The sequence below is a fragment of the Lagopus leucura genome, unplaced genomic scaffold, assembly GCF_019238085.1.
Source record: "Lagopus leucura isolate 7727_CA_CO unplaced genomic scaffold, USGS_WTPT01 Super-Scaffold_100008, whole genome shotgun sequence".
NCBI classification, from domain to species: Eukaryota; Metazoa; Chordata; class Aves; order Galliformes; family Phasianidae; genus Lagopus; species Lagopus leucura.
The window spans coordinates 17,866,009-17,888,143 of record NW_024962265.1 but is presented as its reverse complement, the minus strand read 5'-3'; the positions used below and the strand labels follow the sequence as shown (position 1 = coordinate 17,888,143).

At 42.6% G+C, this 22,135-nt stretch overlaps 1 protein-coding gene across 1 annotated transcript; it reads left to right on the top strand.

Annotated features, from left to right (window-relative positions):
* Positions 1-17,142: 17,142 nt before the first annotated feature.
* PIM3 (Pim-3 proto-oncogene, serine/threonine kinase) lies at positions 17,143-21,892 on the top strand. The gene is made up of 6 exons (XM_042872863.1): positions 17,143-17,333; positions 17,551-17,660; positions 17,759-17,809; positions 18,024-18,387; positions 19,514-19,690; positions 19,924-21,892. Exons 1-6 carry the CDS (start codon positions 17,249-17,251, stop codon positions 20,106-20,108), a joined length of 972 nt encoding a protein of 323 aa, XP_042728797.1. The 5' UTR covers positions 17,143-17,248; the 3' UTR covers positions 20,109-21,892.
* Positions 21,893-22,135: the final 243 nt, after the last annotated feature.

Genomic DNA, 22,135 nt, shown 5'->3' with positions numbered 1-22,135 from the left:
TTACTTCTCTTTGATTGTCCAGCTAGAATGCATTAACATAACTGATATACATTAAAGGTAAGATGATCTACCAAAGTACTGTTCTGAGGGGAAATAAATAAATAAATAAATAAATAATAAATTTCATCTATATATAAGACAAAGATATTCTAACTACAATTCATTAAACAAATTTTCCAAATTATTGACTGTTTCCTTGCAGGTCACCTGGTAGGTCATCCCAATGCAGTGTCTGAGGAGGTTTCTCAAATTTATCAAATGCAAACTGATAGCAGTGTACACAATAATTAATCTGTTTTAAATGTGAAACAGTCTTGTATGCTATAACAGAGATTTGCATGAGAACACAGCAATGGAAATCAGTATGGGGATATCCATTTCAAAAGATAACAATGAAGGAATATATTTTTTCTGTTCCAAAATCCAAACTTCATGGAATACAAGAGTCTGACTTAATGGTCCAAGGACTTAATAACTCCAGCGAGCATTGATTTATGTCAATGAGTGCCATTTTTTCCACATGGAGGAATTCAGTGCCACAACTTTGCTTGATACGCACTCCCGTGTCAGATGCCATTTTGTCAGACTGTTTTTCTGCTACCATCTGCCACACGGCAATGACATGTAATGGAATATTGGCAGGAAGGTTCAACCTCTACTGCCATACCACCAAAATCCACCTCAGAAGTCATGGGCCAACATGATAAAATGGGAGGTATTACCTTTGGAGCAGCCCTCATACTACTGAAATATAAAAAATCAGATTATATAGATTAAATGACTATTAACGGAAGGAAGATTGATGAGTTCTAAACCAGAGAATTGTATACATAATAAGTTGTTGATGCTTTTGAAAATGATTCAGATCTGTTTCCCATATTCTGCTTTAATACTGAGAAGAAAAAATAATTAAAATGCAAGTACTGAGAAAAAGAAGATATAGGCGGAAACTGCTCACATACAACATTGTGCTAAGAACATACTGAAGTGGAAAGATCATTGCAATATTAATATACAAAGAAATCAGAGAAAAAAAATAGCAGAACCTTGATTCTGAGGAATAGCATGAGGAGAAGGAAAACATGGAAGAAGAAACCAAAAGTACAGTTCACAAGGTTCACAAAACCTCAAAACAAAACAACACAAGGTTTGCCCATCCCTTACCATTAGTCATCTATGAGAAATGTTCTGCCTTGACCTCTGATAAATCTTCTCAGCTGTAAAATTTCTCCCTCTGCTTTTGGATACTGTGCTCTCTGCCAAGCCACTGTACAAACTGATTTTGAGGAATCTTTGTTCTAATTCTGAGAGTGAACACATTTCTGCCAAAAGAACAGGTGACTTCACTACTGAGGAGAAATGGAGAATGGAGAACACAAACAATGTTCTCTATGTGCTACATGGGAACATAACTATATCCTGCAATAAACTAATTTCCATCAGCTACCACTGAAACTAGTAGCATGATTATTTATTTACGTATTTATTAGTTTACAACTTTGTTTGCCCCCCCCCCCCCAAAAAAAAAAAAAAAAAAACAAAAAAAAACTCATATACTCTGGTAGCAGGAAGCATAGAAGCATACTGACAGCATTCCCAAGGAGAGTGACAATTTGCATTTGTTTTCATCCACCCACTCTCCCTACTCTGCTATTTTAGGGATTCTGACAATCTGGAAGTGCTGTAACAGACAAGGTCCAAGCAAAACAAATTTGTATGGGCTCATGACCCAGTTTCATGTACAAGGGTATTTACAGAGTTGATTTTCCTTTTCACCCACAGTTTTCAGAAACTAACCTTTGGTTTTTAGCTAATGTTGTACAATAAAGACAGTACAGAGCTGTCTCACCCTGCAGGGATTTTTTAGGACAGAAGGAAACACATTATTTCCTGAAGATCTTCATTTGCATTGGAGGCATTGGATGCAATTTGTGACACTAAGCATAAAGCATATTTCCTTCTAGCATGAGCAGTCACATCTGGTAACCTGTCTGTTGGTGCAGGTTTGGTTACAGTTTTTGTATGCTTACGCCTTTGAAACACCTCCAGGAGATGGAACCTGCACATTCTTGAAAACAGAGTTGAAATCCTGGATTGTCAAAGGCAAATTACACAGAAAATCTGGAATAAAGTGAAAGGTGACAGTTTGTTTCTAAATAAACAAGGGACAGGTTAATATAAGAATTTTCCTTTAGCATCATGTCTCCTCTAAAGGAAATAGATTTTTGCAGACATGATACAATGTTTACCATTTTTCCTCCTTAGTCTTTCTTCTAAAGGTATTAGAAAGCAACATGATATCAAACTTCATTAGTGCTAGCTTAGAAACTCTCTAAAGCTGCTTTATATCCCCGCTCAGTAATAATGAGAAAGGGTGGAGTCACATACTATTTGAACAACAAAGCAAACTGCAAGCTATGATAAATAAATGCCTGAAAGAAAACACCCTGGCTCCACCTTTGTCTGATTCAAATTAAAAAATACCAGTTTCAGCCAAACCACAAATACACACATCCACACAACACATGCATACAAACAGTGCTGTTCTAAATTCCATGATTTGATGACTGAAACAGGTGAATTACTGCAGCAGAAAAAAATACTGTCCTTTGAATAAGGATTTGCAATACTTACCAAAATGTATCTTTATGTATTTATTTGCTAAACAGTTGAAAATTTTCAAAATGAAAGCTTTGAAAATTATGATCTCAACTTTTTCTTAAAATCTGGTATAAACCTTTTGTATTTCATCTTCTGTATTGCTCACTACAGTGCTTACTGCGTCCCTTTCATGTACTGTCCTCCTCACTGTCTGCCTTACTGACAGATTCATTGTTTCTTTGCTCTTCCTCTGTAAGTGAAAGGTAGCTAACCTAGCTCTTCACCATACTCCTGTTCTCACTGTCCTTCCATTCTGTTTTGCATGCTTTATGTCTCCTATATAAATGGAAAGGTCAGATATTTTGCTTCACACTTCAACAAATTTATTGATCTTCTCTCTTCTTGGTTGAATACGGCCAGAAAACTGTCCACATAGAAATAACTGTAAAAACAGCCATAACAGGTAAAAGCAAAAATCTGTTTAGAATGGTATCCAATTTCCAAATGTAGCTAGTAGCAGATGCCTAGGGGAGAGCATAAAACAGGGCAAACAGGGCCTTCTGCACGTATGTCCTCTGCACTGTCTTCCAGCCTACAGCAATCTCTGATTCAGAGATTTCCTCCATGATCACACAGAATCATAGAAGGATTTGAGCTGGGAGGGACCCTTAAGATCATATAGTTCCAACTCCTGTTATAGGCAGGGACACCTCCCTCTAGACCAGGTTGCTCAAAGTCCCATCAGGCCTGGCCTCAAATGCTTCCAGGGAGAGGGCATCCACTGCCTCACTGGGCAATCCATTCCAGTATCTCACCACTCTCACTGCAAAGAATTTCTTCCTAATATCTAGTCTAAATCTACCCTCTTCCAGTTTCAAACCATTTTCTCTTGCCCTGTTGCTACGTGCCCTTATAAAAAGTCTCTCCCCAGCTTTCATGTAGATCCTTCCAGGTACTGAAAGGCTGCTAAAAGATTTCCTCAGAGCTTTCTCTTCTCCAGGCTGAAGAGAGCCAGCTCTCTCAGCCTGTCCTCATAGGGAAGGTACTCCAGCCCTCTGATCATCTATGTGGCCCTCCTCTGGACCTGCTCCAACAATTCCATGTTTTTCTTGAGTTGGGGGCCCCAGAACTGGACACAGTACTCCAGATGGAGTCTCATGAGAGCAGAGCAGAGGAGCAGAATCACCTCCCTTGATCTGCTATCACACTTGTCTTGACGCTACCAAAGATATAGTTGTCCTTCTGGGCTGCATGTGCACATTGCTAACTCATTGAATTTTTCATCAGCCAACAACACCAAATCCTTCTCCTCGGGGCTGCTCTCAACCCATCCTCTGCCCAACCTGTATCCATGCTTGGGATTGCCTCCACCCAGTTGCAGGACCTTCAACTTGGCCTGTTGAACTTCATGAGGTTGGCATAGGCCCAACTCTTAAGCCTGTCCAGGTCCCTCTGGATGGCATTCCTTCCCTCTGGTTTGTCCACGACTCAGCTTGGTGTCATCTGCAAACTTGCTGAGGGTGCACTCGATCCCACAGTCCATGTTGCCTATAAAGATGTTAAATAACACTGGTCCCAACACCGATTCTGGAGGAATGCCACTTGTTATTAGGTTCCACTTGGACATTGAGACATTCACCAAAACTCTGAGTGTGACCACTGAGTGTCAATTCCTTATCCAGCAAGTGGTCCATCCATCAAATCCATTTTTCTTCAATTAGGTGATCAGAATGTTATGCTGGACAATGTCATATGCTTTGCACTAGTCCAGGCAGGTGATGTCAGTTGCTCTTCCTTTATCCACTGATGCTGTAACTCCATCATAATAGGCCATCAAGTTTGTCAGGTATGACTTGCCCTTGGTGAAAACATGTTGGTTACCAGCAATCACCTTGTATTTATTTTCATGTGCCTTAGTAGGACCTTCAGGAGGATCTGCTCCATGGTCTTGCCAGGCACAGAGGTGAGATTGACTGGCCTGTAGGTCCCTGGATGTTTGTTGTTGTTTTTGTTTGTTTGTTTGTTTTGTTGTTGCTTGTTTGTTTGGTTGGTTGGTTTTGGTTTTTTTTCCCCCTTATTGAAAAAAAAGGGTTATCTTTCCCCTTTTTCAAACAGGGGGAACTTCACCAGACTGTCATGATCTTTCAAATATAATGGATAGTAGTTTGACAATTTCATCCACCAGTTCCCCTAGAACCCATGGATGGACCTCATTGGGTCCAATGCACTTGTGCACTCTCAGGCTCTTGAGATGGTCTCAAACCTGATCTTCACTCACAGCGAGCAGATCCATCTTTTCCATTCTACCATTGCCTTCAGCATATTGGGCAGTGTGGTTAGAGCCCCTGCCAATGAAGACTGAGTCAAAGAAGTCATTGAGCACCTCAGCTTTCTCCATATTCCTCGTGATCAGGTTTCCAGTTTCCTTCTGGAGAGGGCCCACATCTTCCCTGTCCATATTTTTTATCACTGATATACCTGCAGAATTTCTTCTTGTTTCCTTTTATGTCTCTTGCTAGATTTAATCTGAGTTTTAGCTTTTCGTAACCTGATCCCTGGCTTGGAAAAGTTCTTTTTAGTCTTCCCAGGTAATCTGTTCCTTCTTCCACTCCCTATAGGACTACTTTTTCTTCTTAAGTAAGTTCAGGAGCTCCTTGTTGACCCATGGAGGCCTCCTGGCATTCTTGCCTGCCTTCATTTTTCTTGGAAAGCACTGCTTCAGGGCTTGAAGGAGATGGTTCTTGAATACTGATGAGCTTTCTTGAGCCCCTGTTCCCTCCAGCACTTTCTCCCATGTCACCCTGCCAAGCGGTTCCCTGAAGAATTCAACATCTGTTCTCCTGAAGTCCAGAGTAGCAAGCTTGCTGCACACCCTCCTTGAAATCCTAAGGATTTTGAACTCCATTGCATTTTGAATTTTGAAGTTATCATCAACACATTCCAGGAATTTCTTTGAATTCTGGAGCACTGCTGTGTTGTCCCCCCAACAGATATCAGGGTGGTTGAAGTCCCCCATGAGGACTATGTTTTATGAATGTGAAGCTGCTCCTATCTTTTTATAGAGGACCATGTCCACTTGGTCTTCCTGATCAGGCAAACCTCCACTACAATGCCTCCTTCCTCTCCCTCCCCTTTAACTCTAACCTATAAGCTCTATGTGAGCTTCCCATCTATCCCCAAGCAAAGCTTTGTGGACTCTGAGTGGTCACTGATTCTACATTTCAGTTGTGAGAGATGTTCCACCATGTCTCAGTGATGTCAGCAGGCCAAGTCACTAAAGATTCTGTCTTCCAAAAGAAAAGGCTTGATGAATGAGAAATGTTTAGAACCACGGCAGGAAGTAGAAGAGATACAAATGGGCAGAGTGATCTAAAGGAATAGTGGCTCAACAAGAGATTTCAGCAAAGGGTGAAGAGATGCATTTCTGAGATCATCTCCTACTTAGGCAAGCATAGGTGTCAGCTCAAAGGTGAAAGTAAAAACATACTGCCAACAATGGAAAGCTGAACCACAGTAGCTCTGATTTAATCTCTTGCTTGCACTAAATAACAAAGATTTGGTTCTACAGCAACTCAAATAAATCTAATCATTGACTTGCTGCCATTACTTGGCTGTTCCTGATCAGTTTTGGTGTTTGACAGACACTCAGTTTCTCAGAGCACAAGACTTCAGGGCATATCTGTAAACAGTCTACCTATCTTAGGCTTCAATTGGAGAGCTCAAACCAGCAAATACCCCAAAGTCTGTGCAGAAAACTATGTCTTCACACTATGTCCATGTTCTTTTGCTTTCACACATTCTGTATTTTTTCACAAACTCCACAGAATCTGAAAGTAACACAACCCTCTTCCTCTACCATTACAAAGTACAATTAGGATGAGTCACGTTTCCATGCATCTGTAGACAGAACTATCTCAGAAAGTTTCAGTATACTATCTTTTATCCTTCTGCTTTCAGACAGAAGTAAATTAATGCTTCCGACAGAACCAAATGACTCTTTCAACAAGACCAAAAACTGTGGGGAAATGCCACCACAAGTGACACAAGTGCCAAGTGACACAAAGTGATCCAGGAGATCTGTTTTGTTGTTTTGTTGTTTTTTGGTGTTTTTGATTTGTTTTGTTTTAGTTTTGTTTTGTCCTTGGAATGGTTACATCTCTGGGAGTAATGAATGTCATTGCCAAAATAAGAAGGAAACAATGTTCATCTATCCCACTCAGCTATCTCCAGAGGTTAGAGATATCCTGTTTGCTGATGCAGCAGTTCACGCAGCAATTCACTATGAAAGCAGGCATATCAGGAACTATCAGAATCAAAAACAATATAAGATTTTACATTTGCAATAAGAAATCCTGAAGTACTAGCCACGGTCTGTAGTGGATTCTTGGTCCATTAGAATACAATGCTTTAGGATATGAAGACATACTGTAGGCACATATCTAGAGGATTCTGAAAACAAAGACTCCTGGCATGTTGTTTCTTTAGGAAGGAAGCAGTAAGCAATGTTTTGCCTCCTGCTTCTGTACATGAAGTAGCAGATGCATGCAATATAATACACATGTATTAAACAGGTTGAGATATGAGATTTCTGTCTTCCTTCATAAATGATAAAAGCTGTTTTGCTCTTGGATTTGGTAGGGCATCCATTGTTACTAATACTATTATGGCATTTAGAAGCTTTAAGTTAAGAAGACATTAATTACAGTCACAATGAATTGAAGAGGAAAGTTTTTCCATTCATTTCTAAGGCACTCTATGAACTCCTACCATACTCTTAAAGCATATCATGCCAGTTCATACGATATAGTGCAGCAGATCTCAGTGTGTTATGACATACTGTTATCTGCAACATGTAATCCTGAAATCAGGGCAGGTAATGAAACAGCATTTGTTCTGTATATAATTGTGTAATTGATCATTGTTTCCCTTCAGAATGCAAAGTACAGCAATATAATTAGGGATGGCCCCACACAAATAAAAAAATAAGGTGTATGACCAATACAATATAATTTGAAGATTGAAATTAAAACTGAAGTCGAGTATAACATGCTTGTCTGTGCTTGCTTCAGTCTATTTTTCAGAAGCATGATTCTCAGTGTTGATAAATCCTTGTTCTGTTCCTTCTTTGGTGTAATGGGTAAAATGAAGAAGGTCCACTTGCTCCAAGAAAATAAAATATGCAATGAAAATCATGTAGCACAACAGGTCAGTGACACCACAACTGTGTAGATGTGTCTGAAATGGCTTATTTAAATCTTCCCTATGGCAATGGCTTTGAATTCAGTGGAGAAAATCCAGGACATGAAAAATTAGAAACGGGCCTGAAATCCATATCAGCCTCTGTGGGAACAAATGCAAAAGTGTCCAATATTACGGAAGGAAAAACAAACAAACAAACAAAACAAAACAAAACAAAAAAAAAAAAAAAAAAGGCGTCATAAAAACACCTCTTTGGTGAATTATTAAAGATGATAGAACTTAAGAAAACGGTAATTGGAAGAAACTTAACATGAAACTAAACTATATTCTCTTAACATAAGAATTAATACTCCTAAGGAAAATCTCAGATAAAATGATTCATCCTTAAAGTCATCTTAATGATCAGACCTGAAAACTGTAGCACACTCAACAAGTGTAGCAGCCATCTTTGCCACAAGGGTGGCACAGAACTAGAGGTATTAGCAAATGTTAATCTGGTGGCCCAGGTAAATATCCTCAAACACATACCTTTTAGACAGTTAAGTTTAGTTTAAGGAACTGTACTTTACAAAAGTAATTTAGATCTTCTGTTTCACCAGAAACTTGACCTGCCATGACATGATATGGAAATAAAAGGCATGGTATGCAATACAACATTGTCTCACTGTTTGTTCTTTTGACTACAGTCAGATTATGAAGTATTAGTATTTAGATTTCAACTACAGATATACTACCTGCAGCTCATCTACTGCACACATTTTCAAAATGCATGAATTTACCATTAAGTTTCTCACACTTGACTTTCTTTGTAGTAATATAGACAGTAGGTTGGTCTGAAAGTAATGCCTCCTATATTTCCATGGAAACTACAAGAACACAATAACTCTACTGGCTAGAGGAAATTCTCAGCTCCAAACACTATTCTTCAGCAGTCACCACCTAAGCTATGCATTCTCACCAGTGATGAACAAGGACCTACATGCCATGCTCATAAAAATCTGCACTAGTGGAGGAGATCCACCGTCACTGTCATCACTGATGAAAGACATCTCACATCACCCATCACTTCACGGTTATCACATTCAGTCTTGACTCTTCCATACAAGTGTCAATGGATGTCAATAGTGTAGGGAGGAGTCTGATGGCAGACACTGCTTCATACGTACTGCCATGTCAAAGGCCATTTTGCCCCTCTGCATTGTATTTGGATAGCAGCATTTTACTGGTTACATAACCACCTCTTCTTTGGTTGCTGGTGGCACATAATGAAAGTAATATAAAAAGGTAGAAAATATGTAACTAGATACAAGGAATAATAAGTATACCTGCATCACTCTTAAGCAGGCATGCAGGACGTGATCACAGGACATTTCTAAGCAAAAGGGGAAGGGCTGAAGAATGCTGAGTTTTCAGTTGAATATTACTCCTGAAAGTCCAGCAGAACTAAACAGTTAATATAACTTCATTGTGATGGACTTATTCTGGCTCAGTAACATAAACAGTCCTGAGAACAATGTCAAGATACATCCTAGATTGCTCTAGTGTAAATAAGCTGTTATCACCCACAGATAAAGCATTCTACACCCAGACCCTCATAAATATTGTATACCTGTTGTACACAGGCATCTGGGGGGATTAGGTGAGGCTCTGTTTACAGCCCTGAGCATGGATTTGCTTCCATCCATTCCTTTACTTTGAGTTCTTCCCTTCAGCCTGGAAGTAAGAGGGTACAGGCTGCCTTCTTGTGTTTTCTCTTGTGGCTCATGCATCTAATATTTCAGAAAACAGCATACCAAAGACTTTTACACACTAAGATGACAAAGCAGATAATAACAGATGACAAAGGACTCACATAACATTCACATCACTTTTGAGCAGCAGTAGAAAGCCAATAGATATGTAGACGGACATTGACATCTAAAATAGTAACATATATTTGAATTATCTCCTAATTGCCCACAGCTACTAACAGAATATTTAGGCCCCTCTCCATTTATATTCAAAACTATTCAAAAATTCCATGTGTAGTCTCAAAAATAAAGCATACATAGAAACATAATGAAAGATAAAATGGCTAAAATACTCAAAATGGACCTATCATCTTTGATGGCTTGTGTTACTCAGTTTTGCTATCTTTTTTTACTTCTCCTATGTACCGATCAGACATGGGAGACTTGCCAGCTTGAAATATGAATCATTTCATCCTTTCAGATACCATAAAAGTTAAATTGTAGAGTATTTTTTTGTTAATTTTTAACATTTAGGAAGCAATTAAATAAAGAGATAAATAAATAAATAAAAACTAGATACACTGATTAACATAACACAAGCCAAAGCAAACTTTACAAAGTTCATGGAAACACAATAGAACGGGAAAAAAATATGACCATAAAATTAGTATATGGCTACTGATAAGATACACAGAAAAATGTCCTTTGATCGCAGTCATATGTGGTTTATGGTACATACCTTAGTTATCTAAGAATAAAACACTGAGCAAGGACAGTCAGTAAGTTTCTAATTATAGTATAAATGTTGCAGTGCATTCAGTTGAGCTTTGATCAAAGATCATTTAATGATACCCATACCTTCCCATTTTTTAGCTTCATGAATTTTAATTTTATGAGTACATTAACAAACCAGGTATCAACTTTATGTATACGTTAAATGGATTTTTTCTTCTCATAGGCTTGATCTGCACTTGAAAAATAAAAAGCGTGGCCTATGCTGACAAGACTAATTATTCTTATAGAAAAATATACATGCATTAGCATAGAAATTGGGATCTTTTGTACAAATATCTATGGATATTCCTAATGAAAGTAGCAGTGACTTGTGACAGTTCCACAAGGGACTGCATGTGAAAAGCACGTGTAGGACTGGGGTTTCACTAGTTAATAATTACATTCCTTTAGCTTAGCCAAGATCAGGAACGCTGAAAGCTTGTCCATCAGAAAGCTGGGACACACCCACTCAAAGTAATCTGATGGTTCCCTCCTGTACGTGGTTCAAAGTACAGATTTTATTTCCGTAATTAGAGTAACTTTAGAGTTAGAGTAACTTTAGAGAAACGTAAAAACAGCAGGAAAAGTATGAATTCTTCTACTGTTCATTTTAGCACTCCTCATCCAGGAGCTTTTTTCCATAAAAGTGCTTGAAATTTTAAACTGCTGTTCTGAAGTGCATTCACCTATTACACTTAAGGATGTGAAATTCATCATGTCCACATAGCAACCACTATCGTTTTTAACAGTTATACAACAAAATCTCCCACCCACATCACATCACTATCCACTCTAAGTCTATTTTAAATGACTCCTCTTTCTTTTAAAACTGGAAATACATCACTACAGAGAATAGAAGTTAGTAGCAAAAGACCATAAGTGGTGGTATTACAATTTTGATTTACATTTAGTGTCAAAACTCGAGGCATCAAGCAAAGACTTCATATCTCTGACCATTGATCCCCTCTGAAAATAACTCTTTTTGCAAGTTGCCACTGATATCATCACTGATATCATCATCACTGAAAATCATTTAAATTCTTCTGCCTGTTCTGAAGTACAAAAAGCCACATTAGTGGCTGCCAGTGATTTGGAATTAGTTTATGATAAAAAAAAATCCTGAATTATTTTATTGCAAACACAGCAATGTGACTTTTGGATCAGGTACAGATCCAATAGAATTATATAAATGTTATAGCTAAGATGTTCACAGCTCAGCTAAGTTTTTTGTATATTTATGTTTCACATTCCTAAATTTTCATACAATAATTTTGAAAAGGGCAGGTAGAACAGAATCCAGTTCAATCTGTATTTTAGCATTTATTTAAACTAAAGACAGACACAGAAGCAATGTTCTTTTTCTTCAGGCCATACTGAGAATCTTCAGAGATCATCTGTTCCAGTGTTTCTCTAACTTTAATTGAAGGATTCCCTATTGATCTACTTCCTAGTTATTACACACATATGATTTGTTATTTCTATTGGTACATAGGTTGCAGATTGAGAAATAATCATCCCATGTTTTTATTCAATTGAACAAAAAATTGGGATCAATTTTTCACATTATTATAGCATTTTAATTATAACTACTGAAACAAGCAGAATTAAGTCAGCCAAACATAGGATTTTGTTAAGAACTGCCTCACTATACAAACTGTGTAGTCCAGCACATTGGATCTCTCTATACAAAGGCTTGAGGGCAGGCAGAGGTGGACTATCTCCTCCTTACTCATATTCCTTATTCACTAATTTCCCAGTATCAGTACCAATTCATTCTAATCAACAGAAATCTGGTTTCCACCTTGAAATCTGAGACCTAATAGCCCTTCTCTTATTTTTATCATTCAACCATATCTCTTGAATATTCTTGTTATCCCTAAAAATACAATACTCTTTTTAATCTTGTTGCATTCTTGGCCTTTGTGATTTGGCAGTGAATTCCACACTCTAATTACAAGTTTTATAAGTAGAGGTAATTATAGCTTGTATTTTATCAATTTTGAATGTTACTTTTTAATTTTCCTTGATGTTCCTGTGCTTATGTTAGATGACAGAGAACACAGTCATCTAATCAACTGTACCTAGACAATTATTCTACTGCATGCTCTTTTTTAACCTTCTCTGAGGTTAAAAAAAAAAATTGAGAAACTGAGAAACTAATCTTTCAAAACAGATTTTTTTCATATCCTTAATCATCCTCTTTACTCTTCCTTGATCTTGCCTTAGTTCTCCTATGGAAGAACTTTGCGAAATGAGGAAAACAGCTGCTGAGCTTGTGCAGTCTCTGTACGAAACACAATGTGCCACATGCGTAATCATGAAAGATGAGGTCCTGAGAACTCAGTTCTATGGAGAGCCTAGCTCCTTCAGTCATAAGTGTAAATGCTGGAGAGACTTTCCAGCCAGACTTTCCTTGACAGAATTCCATGGTAAATAACACAAATTCTGCATCAAATCCATACATTCTTCTCACATATGAACATATCTTCTTGACTTAATTTATAGAGGACTACGTTTACCTTCTGTTATCCCCCTTCACTTTGCTTCTATAGTTGTTTTATTCCAGTTCCTAACCTAGGAAGCTCTTCCTGTGTGAAACAGCTATCACATATGAGAGATAAATAAATAAATAAATAAGCCAGTCAGCAAATAAATAAATAAATAAATAAATAAAAGATGTTTCTAGACTGTGATGTACAAGATTATCTCTTAACCTTTTCCCAAATAAACAAAAAACAGAAAAAATAAAGCCTCACATTTTAACACCTGGTTTCTAGATCTTGTGTTCTTCTTGAAAGTCCTACTAGTTTTTCAACATTCTTTTGACTGTTCCCCAGTACTGTTCTAAATAACGCTGCAAAAATGGGTCATATTTCTCATGTATTCTTAAATTAGTGCTCTGCTGATAAAAGGTCAATATTCATCCCCGTACAGTCTTCATCAAACACCTGCATGCAGGTGTTTATTTCTGAAAGGATTCCAATAGAGTTATCCATCCGTATCACACTTCACCACAGTATTGTACGCTGAAAGGTTATTTCTACTGGCAAGATCTGCTCCCAGGCCTTCCAGACCTCCATGGCAAGTAGCAAAGATCAAGCTAGTGGCTAAATAAATAGACTGCCAGCAAATGTCACGAAAGGCTGCTCTCTATCCATTCTTCAGGCCACAGTGGTCAGCGGAGGTTCCTAATAATTATAAAAATGTAGTGCCTTGTCACAGAAAATGGCAAGGATGATCTATGTGACTACAGTCTGAACAACCTCACCACAGTCTGTGGGAAAATTATGGAGCAAGTACTCAGAGAAACCATTCTCAGTCACACAATGACAATGTGACTGAGAATGGTCATCTTGAATTTACCAAGAGCAAACTGTGTTGTATCACACTGGTTGCCTCCTACAATTAAATTACACACTATCTAAGAGAGATGGAGTAGTTAGTGTTGTCCCTCTTGTCTTCAGAAAGACTTTTGAAAGTGTTCTTGCAGCCAAACTGGTAGATACAGGTTCGATAGGTGGACTACAAGGTTACTTAAAAACTGACCAGTTCACTGACTCAAAGAGTAGTTAACAAATGTTTGAAGTCCAATTAGCAGGTGATTCCCAGCAGCAATCCCTGGGAAGAAGATTGGGGATGGTATGACTTGAATGATAAGATCTTTAGGAAGTACAGGGTAAAATCAAATCAAGGGGAGGCTGTGAGAATATGGTAGAGAAGAGCTCCTATTCTGGAAGACTCCCACAGACTGAAAGAGAACAGATAAATCTGTCTTGAAATTGTAAAAATATGAATATTAGGGCAGGCTGAGACTAACGGTTCTACAGGATAGAACCAAGTGGACAACAAACTGAACAAAGTCACCAGTGTCTCCCTGCAGCAATGAATACTAACCACATCTTGGACTGCATTAGCAAGACCATAGCCAGCAGGTCGAGGGACATGATTGCTGCACTCTGTTCAGAACGTTTAAAACCACATTTGGAGCACAGTGTTGAGCTTACTTTCACCTGAAATAAAAAAGATTGAAAAGAGGCAAGTGAAGGGTCATGAAGATGACTAAAAGCTTTGAGTATCTCATGTATTCAGATACTCAGAGGCTGAGGGACCTGAAGATGTCAATATTCTTAACTTCAGTGGACTTTTACTACTACAGCATTCCTTGTGGTTACATTACGCAAACAGACACATTTTGGTAGGCCCATCTTGAGAATCTACAATAGTTACAGGCATGCATAAGAGCATGTTAACATCACCAGTGGAATATCAGATGACGTGCCACAGCAAACTTTGAACTGGGTTCCACACAGATATTAGAAGATAGCTTGAGATGGTACTGCCTCTGCGCTGCAAGCAGAAACTCTGGTGGAATTTCCATACTTCTATGTTTAAGGAACTCACATGAGTTCAGGGACCCTTGCACAGAAAAAAAATGATCTGCACATCAAAGAGCTAACTGGCATCCTACCCATGAACAATTTTCCATTTATAGTTGCAAAGCCACTGCTCAAGAGGCCAAAACAAGTTTGCAAAATATTTCTGCAGCCATAATTGTTTAGGACCACTGAACTGCATGTTCCAAGCCAGATCAAAAGGAGCACCACAAACCCATGAAAGGCTTATGTGAAAAGACAGGGTAAATTCCAAGTCTGGGATCCATCTGTAATTCTGTCAAACCAAGAGTCCTTGTAACTGTATACAAATTAAATGTCTGTCTGCCAAAAATTACGTGAACAAAGAACAAATACCCCCTTATCTTTTTATTTATTTATTTATTTATTTATTTATACAGTAACTGCCTTGTTTTCTCTAACGTTAACGTAACACAGTTATATCGTTGTGAAAGCACAGATCAGATTAGGAGTTATACCAATACCAGATATCAATCATGATCTTATTTAACGATTTTATTCAAACAGATGTGTAAAGGTATGCTATATATAGCTGAAAAGCTTAAATGCAAGAGGATTCTGAGGAAACTCCAAATTATTTTCTTGAACGTTGCAAGGCAAAGAAAACACTAATCTGTAATAGCCTGATAATGCAAAGATAGATGAACAAAATTGCAAAAGCAATTAGAATGAAAAAGGCCTGATATTTTACATTTGGAGACTAGTGATATATGCATCATGTGCATATAACATTATCTGGAGAAACCTAAAAATTTCTTTCACGTGACTAGAGATAGCCAAAAGGCAGGTTTTCTAACCAAAAAAAAAAAAGAAAAAAGGCATTTTTTGCTTTAACTGCTAATTTTTTTTAAATTAATAATTAAAAGAAACAACACAATCTTCCTAATTCCTTAATCTGCCCAATAAATTGAATGGGTTTCCTCTACAATCACTACATTTTGTGTGAAAGGTACAAACTGTCCCACAGGTCCCACTGATCTCGCTCCAACAAACAGCCTGGGACACAAAGGGCTGAAAATATGCCACAAAACATGACCTTTCCATCAGATGGTCTGATCTAATAACAGACATTACCTCTCCCTAGAAACCCTCACTTTGTTTATAGAGATGGTGCACTGTTATCAGGGAACGCCAACTGCCAGGCTCTCCCCGTGCCCAGAGTGGAAAAACCGCCAGGTCCTGAAGTGATTGTCCAAAAATACCCTCATTTTAGGGATCCCCGTGCAACACGGTGCCTCCAGCTTCACTATTTCCAACACAGGCACGCCAGTTGTTCCCACTAACTGCCGCTGCTGGGCCCAAACTGGGCAGCACGTTGACCCGTGCCAGCGTTCCCCGAGCAGCGCAGTCTTCCCACACTCGTGCTGAAGGCCGCGCCGGAAGCAGCCGTTAAGGGCACCGCTTCGGGCACGGGGTCCAAACCCACCGCGAAGGGCCTTCGGAGGAGCCCGGAGGCACCGGAGGACACCGCGCAGCCGCCTGGACGCCGCCGGCCAGCCACCACCATTCCTGCTGAGGCAGCGCCCCCTGCCGGCCGGGCGATGCGCCCGGAGCCGCTCCCTGCCAGCGCCCGGCCGGCGCCTGGGCGGGGAGGCCGGGAAGCCTTCTGAGGCCCCGCACCGGGGAGCGTGGCTGAAAGCGGGGAGCGAGAAAGCGCCGCGAAGGGTAAGCTAAGCACGAACGCTCCAGTCTCGCCCACCCGGATCCGCGACACACCACGCCGCAGGAGGGGGATGGGGGGAGACGGCTGCGTGGCCCCGTATGCCCCCGCTCAGGCGGCGATGATGGCGGCACCCCGCCCCCGCGCGGCCCCACCGCGGCGCCGAGGCCGCGAGAGCCCTTCCCGCAGCCCAGGGCGGAGCCGCTCCCGGCGCGCCGCGGCATTCCCGCCCCGCCCGCCACATGCAGATGAGGCCCCTCCTCATTGGCCACGCCGGGAGCCCTTTGAAAAGGCGCTCCCTGATTGGCCGTCCGGAAATGTTAACGCAAATAGGGAGAATCTCCCTCCCCCCCCTCCCGCTTTTTTTTTTTTTTTGGCAGCTGGTGCGCGCGGAGCCTCAGACGGCCGTAACGCTGCGCGTCGGTTACTACAAACAAGTAGTCCCCGGCCCCCGCCCTCCTCCCGCCCGCCCGCCCGCTCCGCGGGGCGGGGCGGGACGAAGAGCTGCAGCCGCGGCCGCCACACCGCGGGCGCCCCGGTGCGGAGGGGAGGGGGCCGGCTGGGCGGTGGCGGTGAGAGGTGTTTCCCCCTCCCCCGCGGAGGGATATCCTCGCGCGCTCGGCCCGCACCAAAATATTGGGAGTTAAGAGGCGGCTCCGCGGCGCCGCCGGCTCAGAAGCGCGCGGGCAGGCACGGCGGCGGCGCGGCTCCTGCGCCCGCCACGGCTCCACTGCGGCGTTGCCCAGGGGCGGGCAGAACGCGCGGCCCCGGCGCCGCCCGGCTCTGAACGGCTCGGCGGAGCGAGGAGGACGGCTCGGAGCCGCCGGGATCCCGGAGATACGAGGAGGGGTCGGGAGGACCCCCGCCGCAAGATGCTGCTCTCCAAGTTCGGCTCGCTGGCGCACATCTGCAGCCCCGCCAGCATGGACCACCTGCCCGTCAAGATCCTGCCGCCAGGTACGGAGCGCTGGGACCTGAGCTGCGCTTTTATATAACCGGAGAAGACGGCTTTTGGGGGAGGAAAAAAAAAAAAAAAAAAGAAAGCCAAACGCCCTGTGCCGCACGGACGTAGCGCCCTTCTGGGATTTTTTTTTTTTTTTTTTTTCTCCATGATTTTTTTTTTTTAATCGTTATTTCTGTTGGAGCCGCCACTAACGCTGTGTTTCTCCCCCAGTGAAAGTGGAGAAGGAGCCCTTCGATAAAGTGTACCAGGTGGGCTCGGTGCTGGGCAGCGGCGGCTTCGGCACGGTGTACGCGGGCAGCAGGACGGCCGACGGGCTGCCGGTGAGCGCGGGGTGCGGGCTGCGGGGCGGCGCGGGGCTGCGGGGCTGCGGCTGTGCCCGTGCCCTCTGACGGCACCTCTCTTTTCCCGCACCGCGCAGGTCGCCGTGAAGCATGTGGTGAAGGAGCGGGTGACCGAGTGGGGCACGATCGTAAGTCCGCGGGGGCCTTTGTGTGTGTGTGTGTGTGTGTGCGCGCGCGTTGGTGGGGCGGGGGGATCGTGGGGGGGGTGGGGGGGGTGGTAGGTCTTGGGGATGGGGGGGACGCGGGCTGGGGGGGTTGGGGGCTGCCGGGTGTCGCCGCCGCCGCAGCGCCGCGCCCGCCCCTCGGACTGCGGCACGGCGCTGACCGCGGCCCCGCGCGCAGGGCGGCGTCATGGTGCCCCTGGAGATCGTCCTGCTGAAGAAGGTGGGCTCCGGCTTCCGCGGCGTCATCAAGCTGCTGGACTGGTACGAGCGGCCCGACGGCTTCCTCATCGTCATGGAACGGCCCGAGCTGGTGAAGGATCTCTTCGACTTCATCACGGAGAAGGGCGCGCTGGACGAGGACACGGCACGCGGGTTCTTCCGGCAGGTGCTGGAGGCCGTGCGGCACTGCTACGGCTGCGGCGTGGTGCACCGCGACATCAAGGACGAGAACCTGCTGGTGGATCTGCGCACGGGCGAGCTGAAGCTCATCGACTTCGGCTCGGGGGCCCTCCTCAAGGACACGGTCTACACCGATTTCGATGGTACGTGTGTGCCCCTCCCGCCCGCTGCGCTCCCTCCTATCGGGGCCATCGGTAACGGAAACCTTTGGACCCGACGCGGCTCGGGGTGTTCGGTTGCGTAGGAAAGGAGCGATTCCGGGCGGTGACGCAGCAGTTTCTATTTCCCTGCCTTGGAAAAAGCGCGTTTTTTTTTTCCTAGAGGGCGATCTGTTTACAAGGAGCCTTCGCAGTGTCGTATGTTCCCGGGGTGGATGCGCTGTTTTTCTGTGTGGAGCAATTTTTAGCTTCCCCCTCACCCCCCCTCCCTTTTCCCCTTCGTGGTGTCCTGGAAATCCCGCATTGCAGATCGCGAAATCAGTGAATCGCTACGCTCCCCTTAAACGCACAGCTCCGGGCTCAGCGTCCCAAAGCGGAGCGCGTTCCCTTGAGCGATGCCAGCGGGGGCTGCGCTCCCTCTCCCCGCACCCCCCCCGGTCCATCCTCGGCCGCCGCACTCCACATCTGTTTGTTGTGAAACCCGACCCCGCGCCACGTGACCCCGCATCACCGCAGCGCTGTTGTTTGGTATCCACGGAGCGCTCCGGGGGCGGTGGCTGCCGCAGCGCTGCACGGGGCTTTTTTTTCTTTCTTTTTTTTTTTTTTTTTTCTTTCAAAAAAAAAAAAAGGGTGAGCGGCCTTATTTTGTTTACTGCCCGCTGGAATTGGATAAAGCGGCTTAGCCCCGTGTAATAAGGCGGACCCGAGCTTCACCTCCTTGCTGCCTGCCCGCCTCCTCCCCGCCAGCCCCCTTTGTCCTTTTGTGTCTATTTTTGGTGTGATGCTGCAGACGCCACGTGGTCAGTGAAAGGGAGCTGCCTTCGTCAACAGCCAGCTGACGGCGGCTCCTTCTCTGCAACGGGCAGCGCTGCCAGGCCGCGGTGTCACCCGGCACTGACCTGGAGTTACACCACTGCTGGGCTGGGGCCAGGCAAAATCACTGCTTTTGACTTTTTTTTTTTTTTTTAATGACTTCCATAGTGCTGTGTTCATGAACCTAATTTAGCTCTGTGAGATGTCCTTGAATAAGGCCTTGAATAAGGGGAAAGCACTCTAATCCTCTTTTTTTTTTTTTTTTTTTTTTTTTTGGCTGTTGTTGCTCTTCTTTTAGGAACGAGAGTATACAGTCCTCCAGAATGGATCAGATACCACAGATACCATGGGAGATCAGCGACAGTATGGTCTCTGGGAGTCCTCCTTTATGACATGGTGTGTGGGGACATCCCATTTGAGCAGGATGAGGAGATCTTGCGGGGACGACTGTATTTCAGGAGAAGAATTTCACCTGGTGAGTTATGTAGGGAATGAATTGGGAGGGTTGCCTTGCTTGTGTGGTTTGCTGTTGTTTTTTGGGGGGAGGGACCCCAGGGAGGGGATGTAGGTTTCTTTATTTTCTTTGTTTGTAGATAATTTAAATTTTGTACACTGGAGTTGTTTTTTTCTTGTTTTGCTTTTAAGATTACTTTTATAGTCTAACATTGCTTTTTTCTTTTTTTTTTTTTTTTTTTTTTTCTTCTCCAGAATGTCAACAGCTTATCAAATGGTGCCTTTCACTGAGGCCTTCAGACAGACCAACACTTGAGCAGATTTTTGACCATCAATGGATGCACAAATCAGAAGTAGTGAAGTCTGAGGACTGTGATATAAGGCTACGGACCCTTGATACTGATGTATCGAGCACAAGTTCAAGTAATGAGAGTCTGTGAATGGCTAAGGACCTCGCACTGGGAGGGGAGCTACAAGCAGAAAGACCACAGTGCTGCTGCCAATACGTAGGAGGGGCTAGAAAAATGCATTCATTATTCTGTAGTTGAATCTTTGTCTGAGGGACTTGATTTTATTTTCCCCTTTTGCTGGTTTCTGCTTTGGAATGAGAGATTTCCTTTGGAAACGCTGATGTTTAGGAGTTGCAGGCCAGTACTTAGTCAAAGACTGACCTTATTAAGAAAGCAGTGACCTCTTGAATACATGGTAAACTTTTTTGCTCTCATAGAGCCTGGACTAGATTTTATTTGCTTTTGAGTGCCTTTTTGAAAGCTGCTTCAGTGGGACTTTCTTTTTTGAGCTGTGTATGTCCAAAGAAGATCCAGTTCATCATAGGAATTTGCTGCCTTCAGACTCTGTGCTGGGGGAAGCAGCTCCTATGATGCATTGGAGAACATGTTTGGTGATTGAATGAAGTAGTCCCATCCACTGGTGATGGAATACTTGAACACAGACATTTCACTCCTGCCCCCCACCCCTTTCCAAATCCAACCCACCTCTGCTGCTCAAAATATTTCCTATAGCCTGCACAGAAATACAAACAGGTATATCAGCTTTTTTTATTGGAAACATTTATTCATGTTTCCTTTTATCATCTCTACCACTGGGCATGAGAAGCCCCTTTCTCAACTCCCCCCGGCCTTTTGTCACCCTGCGAGTCTTAAGAGTATGTATGGGCATGTTGAATGCACAATCAATGCAATATTCAAGGACTTTACTTTTTTTCCATACCTGTATAATGTGTTTATGTAAACTTGGTTTTCCCATGTACTATACAGTTATTTATTGTTTGAAGTTTAGAAGGCCTCCCACAGGTTTCAGCTGTGGCTATTTATTTGGTTAATTTATTTGGTTAGAGTTATTCAACACTGTGCTTTCCCTTCCTTCTCCCCATGGGAAGTCTAGTGATTTGCCCATGGCACTTTTTTTCTGCATTCCTGTCAACTTTTGTTTAAAAAAAAAAAAAAAAAAAAGACAAAAAATATTTCTGACCTTATCAACTTTTGTTGGAAGATGGAAAATTGTTGTACAAAGTCTAATTTAAGGGAAATAGAATGACTTTTTAAAGTTAGTCAGTATGCCTTTTGTCTGGTATTGAACCAGAAATGTAAAGTAATGCTGTTTGGAAGGGTTTTAAATTATTGACATTGTACAGTCTCCGTGCATTGGCTCTGGAAGGTAGAGTGGCAGAGTCATAAACCTTAATTTATTTTAATAGCTGTGTTTCTGTGATCTGGTTGCATTTATGCAGCTTGGATTTGGATTTTTTTTTTCTTTTGTTCAACAGTGTGAAATGTATGGAGATCATATTTTTTATACAGGTATTTCAATTAAACTTTTTTTGTATATAACAGTTCTGTTTCTGTGTGTGTGTGTAGTCCCTTTTATCTTCACCATTGCTTTTGAATCCAGCTGGGGAGCTAGAGTGCTGTGAAGAACTTCTCTTCTAAATGTCAACAACATCCAACCCATAGTTATTAGGCCTATGCTATCCACCAATGTCCATTCTGGAAGGATTAAGCAATCGCTCATCTTGGCTGTATCTACTTCTTGATTACCTGATTTGATGTTGAACTGCAATAGGTGTACAATGCAGCAGCACTAATGACCTACATGAAGGGGGAGGGGCTGTGATTATGTATTTTTTTTCAACTCTGTAAACACTGAATAACTGAAATACCACTGTACTCATTGTCCTTAAACACAACAAAGAAGTGTTTCTGTACTTGCTCATGGTGACTGTTTTCATAGTTGACATGTTTACTTTCCATTACATTCCATTTCCTTCCTCCCTCTTACCCCTTCCTCCTGGGGGTAGAAGGGAATTTCCTGTGCACTTACAGGAAAGGCCAACCAGCATGCTTAGAATGGGGTGCCTGCTTTCCTTCAGCTTCTCGTTATCAGAAGTGTCTGCTGTGTCACTTTGTGAAGTGGTGAAGGTGAAAATCAGCATTCATAGCAAAGAGGA